The sequence below is a fragment of the Pollachius pollachius genome (genome assembly GCF_949987615.1).
Source record: "Pollachius pollachius genome assembly, chromosome: 11".
NCBI classification, from domain to species: domain Eukaryota; kingdom Metazoa; phylum Chordata; class Actinopteri; order Gadiformes; family Gadidae; genus Pollachius; species Pollachius pollachius.
In genome coordinates, this window is record NC_136944.1 from 1,824,308 (window position 1) to 1,844,933 (window position 20,626).

General features: G+C 44.9%; 1 protein-coding gene across 1 annotated transcript; it reads right to left on the reverse strand.

Annotated features, from left to right (window-relative positions):
- Window positions 1-3,024: 3,024 nt before the first annotated feature.
- rab11fip4a (RAB11 family interacting protein 4 (class II) a) lies at window positions 3,025-19,337 on the reverse strand. The gene is made up of 15 exons (XM_079746146.1): window positions 19,137-19,337; window positions 16,203-16,290; window positions 15,640-15,728; window positions 12,327-12,568; window positions 11,903-12,034; window positions 11,661-11,795; window positions 9,764-9,799; window positions 8,046-8,148; window positions 7,846-7,949; window positions 6,876-7,016; window positions 6,514-6,595; window positions 6,023-6,160; window positions 4,326-4,460; window positions 3,684-3,827; window positions 3,025-3,162 (listed from the first exon to the last, which is right to left on the reverse strand). Exons 1-15 carry the CDS (start codon window positions 19,287-19,289, stop codon window positions 3,043-3,045), a joined length of 1,842 nt encoding a protein of 613 aa, XP_079602272.1. The 5' UTR covers window positions 19,290-19,337; the 3' UTR covers window positions 3,025-3,042.
- Window positions 19,338-20,626: the final 1,289 nt, after the last annotated feature.

A 20,626-nucleotide genomic window follows, 5' to 3' on the forward strand; every position in this document is an offset into this window, starting at 1 on the left:
GTGAAAAATGTCAAAGTGATGCTCACTGAGAGGTTTAAAATGAAAAACCTGGGGAAATTAAACAGTTTTCTAGAGATAGATTTTTAACAGTCAGAGGATCAAGTCACAATGTCACAACACAGGTATGTGAACAAAATCCTCTCCAGATTTGGGGTGCAGGATTGTAAGGCCAGAGAGACCCCATGCGAGTCAAAACTCGAATACACAGAAAATGCTGTAAAAATGGAAGATCCAAGGATCTATCGAGAGGCAGTGGGAAGTTTGATCTATTTGGCTACTTGCACTAGACCAGATTTAAGTTATGTGGTCAGTAAACTTTCCCAGCATTTTGCTGAACCAAGTGAAGAGCATTGGAACACTGCAAAGCACGTGTTCAGGTATCTTAAAGGTACAACAGACCGTGGGTTATGTTTTAAAAAGGATGACACAGGTGAACTTGGTCTAATAGTCCACAGTGATGCTGACTGGGCATCTGAGGTCACAGACAGACGTAGCACCACAGGGTACTGTGCCAGTTTAAGTGAGAAAAGTGCACTCATTTCATGGAAGAGTCGAAAGCAACCAACAGTTGCACTGTCTACCTGCAAGGCAGAATACATGGCCTTAGCGTCAGCCATACAGGAGTGTATGTATTTGCAACAGTTACTCAAGGGTATTGATAAGTGTCAGTATGCACAAACCAAGGTTTACGATGACAACCAAAGAGCTATTGCACCAGCTAGAAATCCAGTAAACCGACAAAGGTGCAAACATATTGATATCAAATATCATTTCATACGTGAAACTGTGAATAGTGGGAGAATATGTTTGGATTATTGTCCTACTGACAACATGATTGCTGACTTGATGACAAAACCAGCCACTAAGCTACAACTGAAAAAGTTTGCTCAACATTTGTTTGGCACTTAGAGTGCAAGAAAAGCATATAGTGTGCCAAAATGTGTTTTTGTTGTTTTATTTTCTATCAAAAATAATGTACCACAATAAGCTCAGAGCGAGTGGGGGAGTTAAGTGTAGTACTATTGTACGCCCTTACTCATCGTGTCCATTAGAGGGCAGTGTTGAATTTACCTCTGTGTTACCTGACACCTACACTACCTGTTCCGGTGTCTGAGTTTATTACATGGGATGATGCGAGGGCACAGCTGCGTTACTCCCGCCTGTCGATACAATAAATATGCCTACAAGGCTTAAGGTAAAATGTGTCTGATGAGAGTTCGATTACATCTTCAACGCAACGCACTAAGCTCATCAACAGAGGATATGTACCACATCATAATTACTTTGTGAGTGTAGTGCGCTCATGCTTCTGGTCTGTTGCCCAATACGATAACTGGATCTAGACATTAAACTCTGGATTTGGTATATCCGGATCTAGACATATTAAACTCTGGATTTGGTATATCTGGATCTAGACGTATTTAACTCTGGATTTGGTATGTCTGGATGCAGACATATATTTAACTCTGGATTTGGTATGTCTGGATCCAGACATATTTAACTCTAGATGCCGTAAAGCCGTATGTCTGCTGTAAACAGGTCCTCCTGCATGTGACGTAACCGTTTTGCATCTTATAGTAACAACGACTCTCGACAGGATGTAATTTCTAAAACTCTGGTCACTCTTTAGCATGCGTGCACGCATGGGGGCGTGTTTGTGCGTGCACCCATGTTACAGAGAGAACACACATCTTCCGGTGAACACATTAGGAGCTCATCTTTAAACGCACACAGGTCAAGTGAGCAGACTACTTCTAACCCAATAGTTATTTTTAATTCACATATCTCTTTTATACAACATGGCCACTAAATGTAGATTTCCATTAACAATCGTGAGCGAACAAACACATTGGTGGCCTTCTCAGTGTGACTAGGCTATTTCTAAAAGGCTATAGCACTGGCTATACAGTGTTAATGCCTTTATGCCATTTAGAACTTCTAAAGTAATGTCTCATGTGAATGTGTTTCTAATGTGCTGCATTGGTAACACACATTATAATCTATTGTTATCGTCATTACCATTCATATTGTAAAAGTGTAGCACGAGAATACAAACAATAACTAGATTCTGTACACTTAATAACACTGTAGAAGGGTGATTGCTACAGCATGTAGAAAAAGCCAAACTAGGTAAGTATTGCTTATCAAAATATATGCACCAATGGACATCATGAAAGTGTGAAAGTGAATCAACATTGGATATTGTGATATTTATGAGGCACAAATATGGTGAGGGAAAGGGCAACACAAGATATAATAACCTTACAACTTAATAAACAAACTCATTTTTCTATTAATATTAATAGAAAAATGTATCGAATATTGTAACAACAAAATATGCAACTTATTTCCGTTTTGTATATATTTATAACATTAAATTGATCAAATGGTGCTATAGAGTGTGAGGAAATGTGTAATAATTACAATATGTGCAATGTACAATACTATTTGAGATCAAATATTAACTGCTGACAAAAAGTGTGAACGAGCCCATTAAGTATCTTTGAGTAAATGCGTTTCACTATTTCCTCCATAATCCAAACATATCTCATGATCTCTGGAAGTAGACACAAGATATGCATCATGTTCGTTACTTACGGTTCTATTTTAAACTAATTGTGCGCCTTGTGCTTTAATAACATCCAGACCTTGTTATCTGTTAAAGTATACCAAGTTGTCCTTCTATTCTCATGTTGCTCAGTGTCATCAAGCTGTGTGAATGTGAATCTTCTGGTGAATAAGCTACACAACGAGTGACCACACAGGAAGGCTTCTGGAAAGGTCTAGAGTTAAGGTGTTGGGAAGTGTTGGAAGGACTCAGGTTCCAACAGGCCTAGGAGGCGGTCTCTATCTGTAGACCAGGTGACCCCCCTCGTCTAACCAGACCGGACTCTTTTCATTATGTGACAAAAGGTTGGAGACATTTTGGAATGCCTTTGCACTTGGTAAATTGAGCCCAGTTTGTCCAGTAAACAGAAGGTGGGCTATGGGTTGGCATGGTAGGAACTCACAATCATAGTGTGTGTACAAATGGATCTTTTTTTATTCCTTCTTGATCTCCAAGATGGAGGGGTTATGGTCTAGAATAGCCAGAATGATCTTATCCATGTACTGCCTTAAGCGGTAGTTGTTCTCTTCTTGTTCCTTCACAGCATCCACCAGCTGACCAGAGAGGGGGAGAGAGGAAATAGGATCTATTAATGTTATCCCAAAACCACTGAAAGATGTCATACACAGTGTCATGTGTATGACACTGAAAGATGTCATACACATTACAATACTAACACAAGTCCATCTCCTACAGACACGAAGGAATAATGGTCTGTGTTCTTCAGTCTTTAAAATGCTGACTTGCATCTAGTATATGGTCGAAGACAGCTGAGACAGCGGCCTCAATGTGTCATATATATATATATAATATTATATTATATATGTTATATTATATGAACTGAAACCAAAGGAGCTCATCTGATTAAAGACACGTCACGTGGCTGCTCTACCACCTGGAGATGGGGTCAATAATATTTAGAACTTCTTGATTCTGCAGCTGGGGTTAATGAGGCCAAAAAACCTCCTCACCGTCTTTAGTGACCCCCAACCCTCCAGATTTAGATCAGAAAGTCTACGTCTGTAGTCCGAACCCAGGTCGCGGTCTATCTGTAGACCAGGACCATGCGACCCACCTCGTCCCGGGTGGCGGTCTGGATCTCGGCGGCCAGGCACTGGGCCTTGGTGTGGGAGGCCAGCAGGTTCTTGGCCTCGTAGAGGCTGAGGCTGAGGATCTGGGCGTTGAGGTCGTCGTTCTGGTCCCTCAGCTTGTGGTTCTCCTGAGGGTCACAGAGACGTCTCCTTGTTTAAACCTTTAATCTTCTCAGTTGGTTTCTGTCTGGTTGGCCGTCAGGGAAGCCGTTGGAACACAGGGTTAGTAAACAGCCAATCACAGCCATGTATCTCATATGGGCAGGGTTAATATGATGGCGTACAGAGGCTCGCCCAATCGGAGTACCGGCGAGGCATCTCCAGAAACCAAAATGGCTGCTGCCGTTGTGTCACACCCTGCTCTGATTGGTCAATCCGGTATGGCCCTGATGGATTCGTTCTGTTGATAACCCAGAGGAGGTTTGAAATGAGCTCAGAGCTCCTAGACTGAAACGCATGTGAGAACCAATTTTGCCTCGTCAACAATGTATATATTCATATATATAATAATATTCAGCGGATGTCATGGTTACATCAACCGACTACTGCAGACCAGACCCCCGCTGCAGACCAGGCCCCCCAGACCCCCCCCTAGATGCCCTGAGACGTTCCTCAAGGAGGCTGACCTGCTGCAGCCTCTTGACCTCGAGCTGCACCTCCCGCGCCCGGGCCTGGGCCCGCCCCCACCCCTCCCCTGGCCGCTCCACCTCTAGCCTGAAGAGCTGCAGCCGCTCCAGCTGCCGGCGGAGGTCCTCCGTCACCTGCGGACACAAAGGGACACCGTCACCGTGGAGACACCATGGAGACACCGTGGAGACTGTGGGGAGACACCGTCACCAGGAGACACGGTCACCATGGAGACACCGTGTAGACACCGTCACCAGGAGACATTGTGGAGACACCGTCACCAGGGGACACCGTCACCAGGAGACACCGTCACCATGGAGACAGCGTGGAGACAACGTCACCACGGAGACAGCGTGGAGACAACGTCACCAGGAGACAGCGTTGAGACACCGTCAACAGGAGACACCGTGGAGTCACCGTCACCAGGAGACCGCATCACCAGGAGACACGTCAAATGGAGAGACCGTCACCAGGCGACAGCGTGGAGACACCGTCACAAGGAGACAGCGTGAAGACTGCATCACCAGGAGACACCGTCACCATGAAGACACCGTCACCATAGAGACAGAGTCACTATGGAGACAATGTCACCAGGAGACAGTGCCACCATGGAGACACCGTCAACAGGAGACACCGTGGAGTCACCGTCACCAGGAGACACGTCAAATGGAGAGACCGTCACAAGGCGACAGCGTGGAGACACTGTCATAAGGAGACAGCGTGAAGACTGCGTCACCAGGAGACACCGTCACCATGAAGACACCGTCACCATAGAGACAGAGTCACTATGGAGACAATGTCACCAGGAGACAGCGTCACCATGGAGTCACCGTCACCAGGAGACAGCATCACCAGGAGACACGTCAAATGGAGAGACCGTCACCAGGCGACAGCGTGGAGACACCGTCACCAGGAGACAGCGTGAAGACTGCGTCACCAGAAGACACCGTCACCATGGAGACACTGTCACCATGGAGACAGAGTCACCATGGAGACAATGTCACCAGGAGACAGCGTCACCGTGTAGACACCGTCACCAGGAGACATCTTGGAGACACCGTCACCAGGAGACACGTCACCATGGAGACAGCGTGGAGACACCGTCACCAGGAGACACTGCCACCATGGAGACAGCGTGGAGACACCGTCACCAGGAGACACCATGGAGTCACCGTCACCAGGAGACAGCGTCACCAGGAGACACGTCACATAGAGACCGTCACCAGGCGACAGCATGGAGACACCGTCACCAGGAGACAGAGTGGAGACACCGTCACCAGGAGACAGCGTGGAGACACCGTCACCAGGAGGCACGTCATCATGGAGACACTGTCACCATGGAGACAGCGTCACCAGGAGACAGCGTCACCATGGAGACACCGTCACCAGTTGACAGCGTGGAGAAACCTTCACCAGGAGACACCGTCACCAGGAGACAGCGTAGAGACACCGTCACCAGGAGACACCGTGGAGACATCGTCACCAGAGACACCGTTACCACGGAGACAGTGTGGAGACACCGTCACCAGGAGACAAGGTCACCAGGAGACAGCATTACCAGGAGACAGCATGGAGACACCGTCACCAGGAGACACATGGAGAGACCACACAGAGATGGAGAGACACCTGTCCGTGTGCGGACAGGAACATGGGATGCTTGCTGATTTGAGGAGATGGCGGAAGGGGCGGAGCTGACCTCCTGCATGGCCTCCTTCTCCTTGTGGAACTGGTGGCGGTGGAGCCACAGCTGGTCCACCACCTCCCTGTACAGCTCCATCTCGTCCTTCAGCCGCAGACTGCTGTCCTCCAGCTGGTCAGTCATCTTCTGCTTCTCCTGGAACACACAGCACCTCTGCTTTACAACGAGGCGCTGCCAGGGGGGAAGGCCTTCAGCAGCCTCCAGGTAACCAGGGAACACACAGCACGAGCTGTGCTGTGTGTAACAAGGCTAACCGTAACCCTAACCCTAACCCTAACCGCCAGGGGGGAAGGCCTTCAGCAGACTCCAGGTAACCAGGGAACACACAACACCTCTGTCTTAGCAACAAGGCTAACTCTAACCCTAACCGCCAAGGGGGGAAGGCCTTCAGCAGCTTCCAAGTAACCAGAGAACCTGTCCTCCCCCACACTGGGAGCCAATAGGATCATAAGCATATTCAGCGCTGGCTCACTTCCTGTCCCGCCCACCTGGTCCAGTTTCTCGGTCTGGGACTTGAGTCTGCACACGTTCAGCTTCATCTCCTGGTTGTTCTCCTCCAGCTGCTGCACCCTGCCAACAGACAGACAAATTGACAGACAAATAGACAGACATTCACAGAGCCTACTGTCAGCAAATGCTGAAGATGCAATATGTGTTGTGTGTGTGTGTGTCTGCTGTGCGTGTGCTGTGTGCCTGCGTCTGCTGTGCGCGTGCGTCTGCTGTGCCTCTGTTGTGCATGTGCGTGTGTGTCTGTTGTGCGTCTGCTGTGTGTGTGTATGTGAGTCTGATGTGCGTGTGCGTCTGCTGTGCATCTGCTGTGTGCGTCTGCTGTGCGGGTGCTTGTGCGTACTTGTTACTGAGCAGCTCGATCTCGGTGCTCTGCTCCCTCTGCATGCGGCCGTATGCCTCCTTGTGTCTCCTCAGCTCCTCCTCCAGGCTCTGCTCCGCGCGGACCTCCGTATCCTTCACCTGCTCCTCCAGCTCATGCACCCTGACGGGGTAGCACACACCCAACACAGACACACAAAGGCACGCACGCTTACGCTCAAAGACTGTATACATGTATGAATGTATGTATACATACATACATACATACATACATAAATATGTAGATATATATTGAAACACATTTCTACCTATAGACCAGGTGAGTGTGTTTGTAACTCCAGGTGGGTGGGTGTAAACCTACAGGTGTGTGGGTGTACCTGTGGACTAGTTGTGTGTGTGTGTACCTGTGGACTAGGTGTGTGTGTGCGTGTGTGTGTGTGTGTGTGTGTGTGTGTGTGTGTGTGTGTTTGTGTACCTGTCGACCAGGTGTGTGTGTGTGTGTGTTTGTGTGTGTGTACCAGGTGTGTGTGTGTGTGTGTGTGTGTGCAGCTGTGGACCAGGTCTGTGTGTGTGTGCGTGTGTGTCTGCCTGTGTACCAGGTGTGTGTTTGTGTGTGTGTGTATGTACCTGTGGACCAGGTGTTTGTGTGTTTGTGTACCTGTGGACCAGGTGTGTGTGTGTGTGTGTACCTGTGTACCAGGTGGGTGTGTGTGTGTGTGTGTGTGTACCTGTGTGCCAGGTGTGTCTGTGTGTGTGTGTGTACCTGTGTACCAGGTGTGTGTGTGTGTGTTTGTGTGTGTGTGTGCCTGTGTACCAGATGTATGTGTTTACCTGTGTACTAGTGTGTGTGTGTGTGTGTGTGTGTGTGTGTGTGTGTGTGTGTGTGTGTGTGTGTGCCTGTGTACCAGGTGGGTGTGTGTGCGTGGGGGGGGGTTGCCTGTGTACCAGGTGTGTGTGTGTGTGTGTGTGTGTCTGTGTATGTGTGTGTGTACCTGTGGACCAGGTGGGTGTTCTCCTGTTTGAGTTTGGACTTCAGGTCTCCGTTGGCCGCGCTGTCACTCTCTAACTCTGTTACTTTCTTTTCTAGAAAAATGACCTGTTACCAGAACAAAAAAAGGATGAATCAATATACAGAATATACTGTATTAAGTATCAAAGCAGAATACTTATTGTATTTGGAAGTTATGTAAACCTTCTCTGTGATGTCACATGGCTCCATGCTGTCAGCCAGCAGGTCCTCTGTGCTGCTCGCTGCACTGCCGCCTAACACCCCCACGTTGGCCTGGAACAACTGGCTGGACCGGGGGAGGGAGGTAGAGAGAGGGACAGAGGGAGAGGACAGATGGAGGGAGGGAGGGAGAGGACAGAGGGAGAGGGACAGAGGGAGGCAGGGACAGAGGGGCAGAGGGAGAGGGACAGAGGGAGAGGACAGAGGGAGAGAAGGAGAGGACAGAGGGAGAGGACAGAGGGACAGAGGGAGAGAGAGAGGGAGGGATGTAGGGAGGGATGAGAGGACAGAGGGAGGGGACAGAGGGAGAGGGACAGAGGGAGGCAGGGACAGAGGAGCAGAGGGAGAGGGACAGAGGGAGAGGACAGAGGGAGAGGACAGAGGGACAGAGGGAGAGGGACAGAGGGAGAGGGACAGAGGGAGAGGACAGAGGGACAGAGGGAGAGGACAGAGGGAGAGGGACAGAGGGAGAGGGACAGAGGGAGAGGACAGAGGGACAGTGGGAGAGGACAGAGGGAGGTTAGGGTTGAATGTTATTGAACAATGTTCATGTGATCACATTAGTTATATTAATGTGATCATTAGTTATATAGAGCGTTCTATAGTTAGTTATAAAGAGCGTTCTATAGTTAGTTATATAGAGCGTTCTATGGTTATAGTTAGTTATATAGAGTGTCCTATGGTTATAGTTAGTTATAGAGCGTTCTATGGTTATAGTTGGTTACATAGAGCGTTCTATGGTTATAGATAGTTATATAGAGCGTTCTATGGTTATAGTTAGTCATATAGAGTGTCCTATGGTTATAGTTAGTTATAGAGCGTTCTATGGTTATAGTTGGTTACATAGAGCGTTCTATGGTTATAGATAGTTATATAGAGCGTTCTATGGTTTTAGTTAGTTATATAGAGTTCTATGGTTATAGTTAGTTATATAGAGCATTCTATAGTTAGTTATGTAGAGTTCTATGGTTATAGTTAGTTATATAGAACATTCTATAGTTAGAGTGTTATATAGAGCGTTCTATGGTTATAGTTAGTTATATAGAGCGTTCTAAAGTTAGAGTGTTATATAGAGCGTTCTATGGTTATAGTTAGTTATATAGAGCGTTCTATGGTTTTAGTTAGTTATATAGAGTTCTATGGTTAGTTATATAGAGCGTTCTATGGTTATAGTTAGTTATATAGAGCGTTCTATAGTTAGTCAGTTATATAGAGCGTTCTATGGTTATAGTTAGTTATATAGAGCGTTCTATGGTTATAGTTAGTTATATAAAGCGTTCTATGGTTTAAGATAGTTATATAGAGCGTTCTATGGTTATAGTTAGTTATATAGAGCGTTCTATAGTAAGAGTTATATTTAGAGTTATAGTTGTAGTTAGTTATATAATTTTAGTTATAGTTAGTTATATATAGTTATAGTTATGGTAGTTATAAAGAATGGGTCAGCGTTATATAGTCATAATTCGTTATATATAGTTATAATATAGTTATAGTTAGTTATGTATAGTTATAATATAGTTAAAGTTCGCTATATAGAGCAGGTCAGCGTTCTATAGTTATAGAAATAGTAAGTTGTATATAGTTATAACATAGTTATAGTTAGTTATATACAATTATAGTTATAGTTAGTTGTATATAGTTATGATATAGTTATAGTTAGTTATAAAGAGCAGGTCACATACCGTCCAAAAGCTCGACTGGACATCTTCCTATTTGGGCTGGAAGACCAAGAATAGAAGTTTAGTACTGATGTTAGTAGTAATAGTTAGTACTGATGTTAGTAGTAATAGTTAGTAGTACTGATGAAGAACGTGTGAAGGACATGGATTTGCTTCATTTCATGGTGATTGATTCTATAGAGAATTTGAAATTAAACAATAACTTCAATTATTGATAACAAGATGTGTGGGGGGGCTTTAACTATTGCATAACACATGCACCAACACACACACATGCACACACACACACACACACACACACACACACACACACACACACACACACACACACACACACACACACAGCTGCCACTGGTCCACAGTGGGATGCTGTTCCTATGACAACAGCCCACACTCTGAGCTGGTTTCAGATCAGTATTACTGGGTGTCAGCGTTTGTGTGAGGAGGCTATTCTAGTATTCCAGTGTTGGACCACTACCACTGAGAGACAGTTCATCTTACATCAGTCATGCTCTCTCGCTCAATGCTAGAGATGTGAGGGCTGGAAGGACCATAATTATCTAAGTGAGGCCTTAATGAACCAATTCAATTAGGGGGATGATGGGACAATTGGATTAAAGTGCCAATCTCAAGGGTTTTCATGTAAACAGTTAAGTCCCTATCTACTATCGAATGGGGAAACAGAAGGAGATGGACCCTGTGGCCCACTAAGCAAAGCCCTGCAGTCATGAGAGCGTTACAAACGGGTTGGCGATGGAGACGAGGTTCCAATCTCTGGGGAGAAATGGCCTAAGGTGTCGCAAAAGTCAACAAAACGATTTTATAGATTTACCACTTTAATACTTCAGGATACTATAGGGGGATTATTTGTTTATCAACACGGCGGATGGGCACGCAGAATGATGGCAAAAAGAAAATTTGTTTGACCGGTTGCCATGGTTATCTCTGTGTGGTTAATTTGCAATTGCGGTGTTAATTAGCGATTTTTTCAGCTTACTATTACATTAAACTGTAATCAGAAAATGCGGTTATATGCTATAGACCCTAGAGTATCTGTGGTATAAAGGCTGGGGCGAATTTCGAATTATAAATATGTACACTTTATGTTGAAAGTATAGGCCGTCGCGATTCCCATTGAAACGAATGGCGCGGTGATTATTCTTCAAAACGAGAGCTGGTAAATTGTGAAAAATGAATTAAACTGTAATCAGACAATGCGGTTATATGCTATAGACCCTAGAGTATCTGTGGTATAAAGGCTGGGACGAGTTTCGAATTTTAAATATGTACAGTCCATAACGTTACCTCTCTGGCTCATAGCTCATCGGACTAGAATACCTCCCGTCTCCAAGTCGTAGGTACGGTCCGTCCTATTTATGTGAAAAACGTTGTATTTGGATTGTAAAACGCTTGAAAATATAAATGAATGATCTTGATTTCTTTTTTCTTTGGCAAGTGACCATGGTATAAGCGGGATAATGCCCTTCGAGGTGTCAAAAACATGTTTGATCAATCGTAATTAAAGGGGACTACTTTTTGAGGGAGATGAACTCAAACAGAGTATACATTTAATACGCATGCAATACGAATAAGAAAAAGCATGACTATTATAGTATTTGAATTGTTTTATTATGTCGGCAAGCAAGAAGTAGAATGAATGGGATAATCAGTCTTATTAAAAGGGTTTGTGCAACCAACCGCACAACAAGACATGATTGTGGCTCTTGTCGCTCTTGTCTCTTTCTGCCAACGACATGCGCGTAGAGCGGGGAGTGACGTAGACTGATAATCCCTCTATAGAGCACAATGTTAGATTGAAGTTGACTGAAGTCACTCAGTGTGTGTGCGTGTGTGTATTTGTGCGTGTGCGTGTGTGCAATTGCGTGGTTATGTGCGTCACCTGCTGGCCTTGAGGTCTCTCAGGCGAGCTTCCAGGTCGTTCAGAAGGTTGACTTTCTTGCAGCACTGCGAGCAAAACACATCCAGCAGCTCGTTGTTGTCAAGGGGACGCATCTTTGGAGGGGTCTGGCCTGCACTGCTCACACACACAACATATGGACAACCAAGAGCATCCGCAGGTAGGGGAGTGAGTGAGTGAGTGAGTGAATGAATGTGTGTGTGTATGTGTATGTGTGTGTGTACCTGGTGGTCCCCCGGTCAGAGAAGCCGGTGTTGTGTGTCTCCTCGCCCCCAGGGCTGCTGGGAGTGAGGTCAACCCCCTCACCGTAGTCCTCAAACTGCTCCTCGCCCAAGATGGCCGATGCTGGAGAGGAGCTTCATGTGTACACAGACACACACACACACACACACGCACACACATACACACACACACACACACACTCACACACAAACCACACACACATAGAAACACACATATAGGATTTCCTGCACTGTAAGTAAATTAAATACATTTGTAAGAGAAATGTACACAATAACAATACGATCTGAAATGAATCAGTGCGATCGACAGCCACTAACTGAACAAAGGCTTTCTAACATCTGTTGGTTAGAATTTGTGCAACGCGTGTAACGTGCCCCCTTGTGTCGGCCCCTGAGGGTCACTCACCCGTCCTCCACTCCCGCGTCAGAGTGAGCGTCGGGCTCGTCTGTGTGTTCAGCGCTGCTGTCCATCATGTCCCCGTCCCCTGGGACCTGGTAGGGGCCCCAGTCCTGGCCCTGGTAGGGGCCCCGGTCCTGGCCCTGGTAGGGGTCCCGGTCCGGGTAGGGGCCCTGGTTCGTGTAGGGGCCCCGGTCCAGGTGGGGCCGCGTGCAGACCGTGACTGCTGGGGCCCGCCGGCCCTCGCCATTCTACGAGTACAGGAGGGTTATACTGGGAGGAGGGTCCTACTGGGAGGAGGGTTATACTGGTCCTACTGGGAAGAAGGTTATACTTGGAGGAGGGTTATACTGGGTTGAGGGTTGTACTGGGTGGAGGGTTATACTGGGAGAGGCATGAGATGAAAGGCATTGAATAATAATGATTATAATAATAAATGTAACCGCAAGCGGTTATTAACGGGGTCCGAGCAAAATTAAAAGTCAAGAACACACTAATGGAAGATATATAAATATGACATATAATTAAGAAGGAAAGATGTGGATGAAGATGTTACACTTAATGCAATACTGTGCCTCGGCTTTCAGGTGAGCTGCAAAGCAATGGCCAAATGTCATGTTCAGCTTGTTCATAATGCTATAATCGGGATTCGAACTCTCAACCTAAAGATCACCTGTATAAGGTGCCCATTGAGCCACTGATAAACCTGAACTGCAGCCTCATTCACTGTTGTTCAGGTTCTGACCATTCACATTGTCAAAATGTCTATTGATAAGTATACAACATCCAGAAAACTCCAAGCACACATTTCTCAAGTGAATTAGGGGCTTTCTTAAAAGCATATACCTGAAAAATCTTTGAAATTCTGGGGAAATTAAACATTTATAGTCAAGAACACTAACGGAAGAAATATAAATATGACAGTTAATTATGAAGAAAAAATTGTAAACGAAGAAGTTCCCCTTAATGCCATACTGTGTCTTGGCAGTCAGATTCTTGGAAACTAATGAGCCGGAATGTTTATTGCCTGATGAATTTCAGGTTCTGTTCAATGTTGTGTTTCTTAAATGAGTGGCAATAACACAATGTTATGTTTAGCTTGTTCATAATGCTCTAATCAGGATTCGAACTCTCAACCTAAGGATCACCAGTACAACGCATTATCCCATTGAGCCACTGACATTCCTGAACTGCATTAAGCCTCATTCACATGCGGAAAATGTTGATTGATAAGCACACAACATCAAGAAAACTCCAAGCACATATTACACAAGATAATTAAGGGCTTTCTTAAAATAGTACAGATCTGAAAATTTGCACTGTTAATGGTAACCACCTAATGATAGCCGTATGGTAGTAATACAATAACAAAATGGTAACATAGGAAAAATGGGTTGAGACTGTGGACGTTTGGCTTTTCTATGAAATTGTGGGAAAAGTAAACATTTTTAGAGCAGAAGACCAGGGTGAAAAAGATGCATCTGATTTCAGAGATCAATATGATGAAATAATTTTGAGTCCAGGTCAATCTCGTAAGGAGAAATAAGGCTAGTTCATATTTTTTTTAAATAGCGCCACCTTTGGGTGCAGTACCACCATTCGGGTTTATTATTAGTGGGGGGTATTGGTATCCACCTAATAATAGTCGTATGTTTTTTTATACAATAACAAAATGGTCATATAAGAAAAATTGGGCTAACGGCTCCAAATTTATTGGCCAATATTTCTCAAATGGAACTAAGTAAAACAAATTCTGTTTGATGATTTTTGTGAGGCTTGGTCTAAAGATTTTATTTGGCGATTTTGGTGAATTTTTGATTATTTTTGTAGCATGTGAATCTTTTTATCATGTTTGACTTTAATATAAAATTGTGGGAAAAGTAAAAAAATTTAGGGCATAAGACCCAGGTCAATTTGGTGAGGAGAAATAAGCCAAATTCATGATTTTTTACAATAGCGCCACCTTTTGGTGCAGTACCACAAATTTGGGTTTATGGGTTGTGGGGGTTATTGGTAACCATACCTGAACATTTCAAAAGTTTTTGACTTATGGTTTAGGCTGCAGTATGACTTTTACAGAATTTGAGAGAAAAAAAAAACGTTACAGAAACAATAGGGGACCAAGCAGCTTTGCTGCTCGGACCCCTAACTAATATTAATCATATTTTATTGATCTCTCTGACTGGGTGTTGAAGCAGAAACTATCTTCTGTGTCAAAATATGAAAATGTTGAGGAAAGGAAAAAACGAGGGTTAGAAAAATGTAATACATCCGTGTTCTGCAGGAGGATGAACCAACAACCTTTCCCGCCATCGCTCGTCATCAAACATGTGACTTAACAGTTCTAGAGTGTTTCAAACCAAGAGCCCCCGCTAATTTATGATGCTGATGGTTTTTGGTTATTTTTGCATACAAACACAACGCATGCACACACCAACCACCTCCCCATGCAGAACACACACACACACACATACACACACACACACACACACACACACACACACACACACACACACACACACACACACACACACACACACACACACCTTAACAGACGTGTCTATCCTCCATTCCTCCAGCCATGTGTGTCTTTGAGTAAAGTCTGTGGTCCAAAACACATGCACACAAACAAACAAAGCCAGTACTGGAGAATCACATGCTTTTGCCACAATATTTCAGACTAGAAACAGAGGGGGGTTCAGAACGACACACACACCACATACCACACACCACACACACACACATTGATACACCCATCATAACACACCATGCCACACACACACCACAGACATCGCTATGCACGCATGCGGCCATCCATACTGTAGAATTGGCAACAGTTGCTGAGCACAAAGCCGTGCCTCCCTGATAGAACGACTTCTGTCTACAGTCTTTCAGTCTACCACCTCTCTCTTTCTGGGGGTTGCTAGGCAACTGCTCAGATGAGCCAGCCCCCTTACAGTGACATCCGCCATGTCTCTCTCTCTCTCTCTCTCTAGAAGTTAGAATATTTGCAATTCAATTTTTTAATCTGAATTAGTTTTTGTTCATCTGAAATCGTGTTTTTGAAAAGGTAAAACTTGAAATTCCATTTTTTCATTTAAAAAAAAAATTCAGTATACCTCGTTTTCAAAATGTCAATGTTTGAATGACGGGTATTCCTAGTGTTTTATTTTATTATGATTTTATTAATTATGTAACTATTTACTTTACCCATATCTTCTCCAGAGATAGACCAACAATGCATAGGGTTCCAAGTGACAGGGATATTAATTATAATCAGGCAATAATGACAATAACATCAAGTGTAAAGCGTGGAGCCCACCTGGTAGATGTAGCCGTTGTCTGTGAAGGAAGGCCGGACCTCAGGAACAAAGTAAGGGCCCACAGCCGCCTCAAACATGTCCTCACAACCTGCCGGGAGCAGGGACATGAAGTAAAGAAGGTTCTGTGTGTGACACAGCATGTGGAAAAGTGCGCTACAACGCTCTCCTTATGAAGCCCAGGACCTCATCCTTTTAAATGTATGACTGAGAGCAGTGATACGAAAGCTCCAAATGATTTTAATCAACTCTGAGACAGGCTGCAGAGTTTTAGAATTCAAACTGATTCAATCTATTTTCTCTTTGTGGAACACAGGCCGTTCAAATATAGAGTATAATATAATTATAATATAATAATAAATCTAGTTAAGTTATCAATATAATCACTTGGTGTTATCAAGCATCAATAACTGCCTAATTGAATAATGAATGGACATGAACCCTTTGTGCTTTCCACAGCAGCATTATCATCATTGTCTTTATTAAGAATTTTGTCATCATTCGAAATACATCATTGTGAAGCATATTTTAGAAACACACTTGTTCTTTTTTTATTTTATTTTACCTTTGATGGCAAAGACTCCATGACAGAAGTCCTTGAAGTTGATCTTCCCTTGAGCGTTGGGGTCCAGAAACTTGGTCAACGTCTTGACCTGTGATGAGGACCAGAAGGAGAGGTTCAAACGTCCTCCTCAATGGAGGTTTAAGTTTCAGTCTAATACCCCCCATTACTATCTGTAGGACGATCAAATGTGTCACATTAGGTGAGCTAGTTGGGTGATTATTAATTCTTGATAAAGTGTTCAATGTTCGCTGTACCTTTACTATTTACCTCTCCTAACATCTTAGAACCTCGGCCACTCAACGGGCCGCCTATCAACCTTCCAGTTAACTGCAGGCCAGCGGAGGGACTGCACCATGAACCTGCTCTTCGGACTTAGACCTGCTCCTCCTATGAGGCGTATGATAAACATAAACCATCACCCAGTAAACACCTCCATCCCATCGCCAGCTAGCCAGTCAACTTCTAAGAAACAAGCCATTAGATAAATATTACATTACAGTTCCTTCAAACAGAAAGGCTTGGTTATATAAGTAGCATTAAAAAATTCAATGCATGGAGTGCTACCCCCCCCCCCCCCCTCCCCAAAGTCCCCAGCAGAACAGAGCTCTCTCTGCGCCACACAAATAGATTCCTTTGCGTCAGTTCTATTTATGTGCAAAAGGAACCCATGTGCAATCCCAGGGACACCCAGCTGTACCGAGCGTGCTGAGCAGAACCACTCTGTTGTGAACCGTGATTCAAAGAAATGATCAAGGGGGCAACAAAAAGGCTGATATGAAAGGGGAGCAGAGGAACGCCTGGGCCTTCAGTTGTGGGACCGCTACACAACTTTATTCTGTAATGTCTTTAACAAGACATTTAAATAAGATGAAGAAGATATAGTACTCACGAAATGACTTCTAATGCAAGTATACATGTTATACTGCCAGTATACGTGTTATATTGTCTCTGAACTATAGGCTTGAGTAGTATTCGTGTACTATAGGCCCCTGTGGGGGGGGGGGGGGGGGGGGGGGGGGGGGGGGGGGGGCATGTGTTAGTATCTACCCGTTGAGGGGGGGTGCATGTGTGAAGGCTTAGTTATGGTTCCACTTTGACGCAACACAATGACCACGCAGCTGCTTGGACGCCGTCGTGAACCTGTTGTGGGTTTACATAAGCGTGGTTATCACTGCTAACCACTAGGTTAACCTAACCCTAACCCTAGTGGTCATCACTGCTAACAGCTAAGCACTTGGTTAACCTAACCCTAACCCTACAGCCAGGAGGTCCTGGGTCCGGAGGACCTGGGTCCAGAGGTCCTGGGTCCGGAGGACCTGGGTTCAGGAGGTCCTGGGTTCAGGAGGTCCTGGGTTCAGGAGGTCCTTGGTCCAGAGGTCCTGGGTCCGGAGGACCTGGGTCCAGAGGTCCTGGGTCCAGAGGTCCTGGGTCCAGGAGGTCCTGGGTTCAGGAGGTCCTCGGTTCCATCCAAGGAGGGTCATGGTGCGTTTTATTATCCATCCATGTCGGAGGTCCGAGGACATTGCCTAGCGACACGCATAAACACGCCCCTTTTCCTCGGAAGGCGAACTTGCTTGCTTGGATGAACTCAGAGGAGGCCGAGCAAGGATTCCGAGACAGAATTCAAGATGGCTGCGCCCAGGGTGACTTGAAGTCTGAACTGTTTTCATTGTGTTTGGACCGCTTTGGTGGTTTAAATGGCAATTTCAATCACTCGTATTACTGCAATACCTTACTCCGTCCGTACCTCTGCCTATGGCCTATAGCCTACTTATTTTGGAGCGCCTGGTACTCTGCCAATGCTACCGCGACAACAGCTTTCCGGGTGGCGTCCATGTTTTTCTCCAACGACCGAGCAAAACATAATAAAACGCTTGAAGTGTGGGCGTGACGTCACATCCGAGGTTCGAGTCGGTTCGCAGTGAATACTAAAATGCACCATTAGCCCTCACGTGTCCATTTTCTCCCCGTGTTCATGTGGGTTTGTTCTTGTGATCGGGTTCCTCCAACACGACAAAATACCCTCAACTTACCCTCCCCTCCATTTGGTCAAGGCCCCAGACCGGGAACCCCCCAGTGAAGGCCCACACTGGGGGCTGGTCCCAGTGTGGGGCCTTCACTGGACTCCCAGTGTGGGGCCTTCACTGGACTCCCAGTGTGGTCAGGGGTCAGGGGCCGCCCGCAGCTCCTAGCAGGGATGGCATAAATGCAGAGGGTGAATTTCCCCTCGGGATCAATAAGTATATCAAGTTTAAAGAGCGAAGCATCAGGTTCAGGGAGGAGGGAAACGACGACAGCTGGAGGAACGGGGCGGAGGATCTGGAGTATGAAGACCACAGACGCCTCTCAGACAGAGAGCAGAACCTCTCCTCAGAGCTGAGACTCCACAACCTGCCCAGACCAGCTGCATGCTGGATCAGAAGGTCAGCAGATACACCTCCAGAGCCTGAGGCTATCTTCAGCTGGTAGCAAGTTGAAAGCCATAAAGCCATGATTGCTGTGAGTCTGGTAACACACACTGGCCTCGTACTGAGGGCATTATAGTCGTACCAACTAGAAAGGGGCCGCTCTAGTTTTCCCCAGACTGTACTGCTAAAATAAACGTGACATTGACGTCTCATCTGTGTGGGATTTAAAGGAGACGAGGTCTATAGCAGCCCTTCCTGTTTCACTGAGGCTTTGAGGTGATCACCAGTTCACTGGATAAACAATGTTGTGGAATTACAGATCGCTTTATATTAAAACTAACCTGACCCCTGCATCAACAAATAACCTTAACCCTAACCCATTCCTTACCTTATCCCCTTTAATCATCCCCGTAAGAAAACCCTTACCTCATTCCCCTGAAGAAGATCCTTACCTCATACCTTTAAAGGACCATTACCTCGTCCCCTGAAAAAGAACCTTCCCGCATTTCCCTGAAGAGACCCTTACCTCATCTCCCTGTCCGAAGCGCAGTCCGAGGTCCACGAAGCGCTGCACGCGGATGAAGCCGTCCGCATGCTCGTCGCACGCGTCAAACACTTCTTTAAGTTTTTTCAAAAACTGCAGGAATTGGTTCCGGTCGGGGAGCGCGTATCCGTCCATCGTGGTGATGTTGAGATGCAGAGATGCTTGGACGAAGAGCTGTAACGTCACGCGGGTCCCATCGTTTCTGTGAAGTGATGCTGTGACGTCACCACCTCCTCCGGTCGAACGGGCCGAACCATTTTCAGTGAATTAAGAGGGTAGACCTCTATATGATATATAATATATAGTATAGAGGGTAGACCTCTATACGATATTTAATATATCGTATAGAGGGTAGACCTCTATATGATATATAATATATCATATAGGGTAGACCTCTATGATTTATAATAAGAGGGTAGACCTCTACATGATATATAACAAGAGGGTAGACCTCTCCATGATATATAATATATAGTAGAGGGTAGATATATAATATGTCACATATAGGGTAGACCTCTACATGATATTTAATATATCATATATAGGGTAGACCTCTATATGATGTATAATATAATATATATAGGGTAGACCTCTATGATATATAATATATTATATATAGGGTAGACCTCTATGATATATAATATATCATATAGAAATCTATAATATAATTTATCATATAGGGTAGACCTCTATATTATATATAATATAGACTGGGTAGACCTCTATATGATACATAATATATAGGGTAGTATCTGTGGTATAAAGGTATAAAAAGTGGTTTGGCACATTTGTTCAGCTTGGTCTGAAGATCATATTTGGCAAGTTTCATGATGATTGACATAATTTGTGTCCTGTGTATATGTACTATTGATTTTGACCACTTTCAACATGGCGGCCAAATTCTGATGTTACCAATGAAAATATTTTATTAGCTACATGGGGCAGTCTGATAGTATCACCAGACATTGGACATTTGTTTGAAATATACTCATGTGAAGAGAGAAGAGTTAAAACACATCTTTTAAAACACAAATCCATCATGGCGCAAAATGACGACATAGCCCAAGGCATGGCCCAAGGATTCCAATGATACCTTGTTTGTGAGTATTGGATGAATGGGTCAAAATGTATAAACATGAATGCATGTCCAACTTTGACCTGTTGGTGGCGCTAGAGCTCATGGGCTAGCGACCCCAAATTTGCTTCATGGGATCATGTAACTCTCCTGAATCAGTGTGCCAAATTTCACAACATTTGACCAAGGCATTCTATGGGCTGCCATTGACTCCCATGGCAGCATAATAAGAAAACGTACGAAAACAATAGGTTGTCTCGCAGCTTCGCTGCTTGACCCCCAATAACATTAACATCGATGGGTCTAAAAGAAACCATAAGGCCAAACTATCCCAGGCTTTAATAGAGAAAGAATACTACAAAGAATGCTGAATTTATTTATTAAAACTTAAAAAATT

Coding starts and splice junctions, on each gene's coding strand:
- rab11fip4a (XM_079746146.1), bottom strand. CDS start 19,289: ATGGACGGATACGCGCTCCCCGACCGGAACCAATTCCTGCAGTTTTTG. Junction 6,161..6,513: donor AGACCGAGAAACTGGACCAG/GTGGGCGGGACA, acceptor TGTGTGTTCCAG/GAGAAGCAGAAGATGACTGA. Junction 3,828..4,325: donor AGGTCAAGAGGCTGCAGCAG/GTCAGCCTCCTT, acceptor TGTGACCCTCAG/GAGAACCACAAGCTGAGGGA.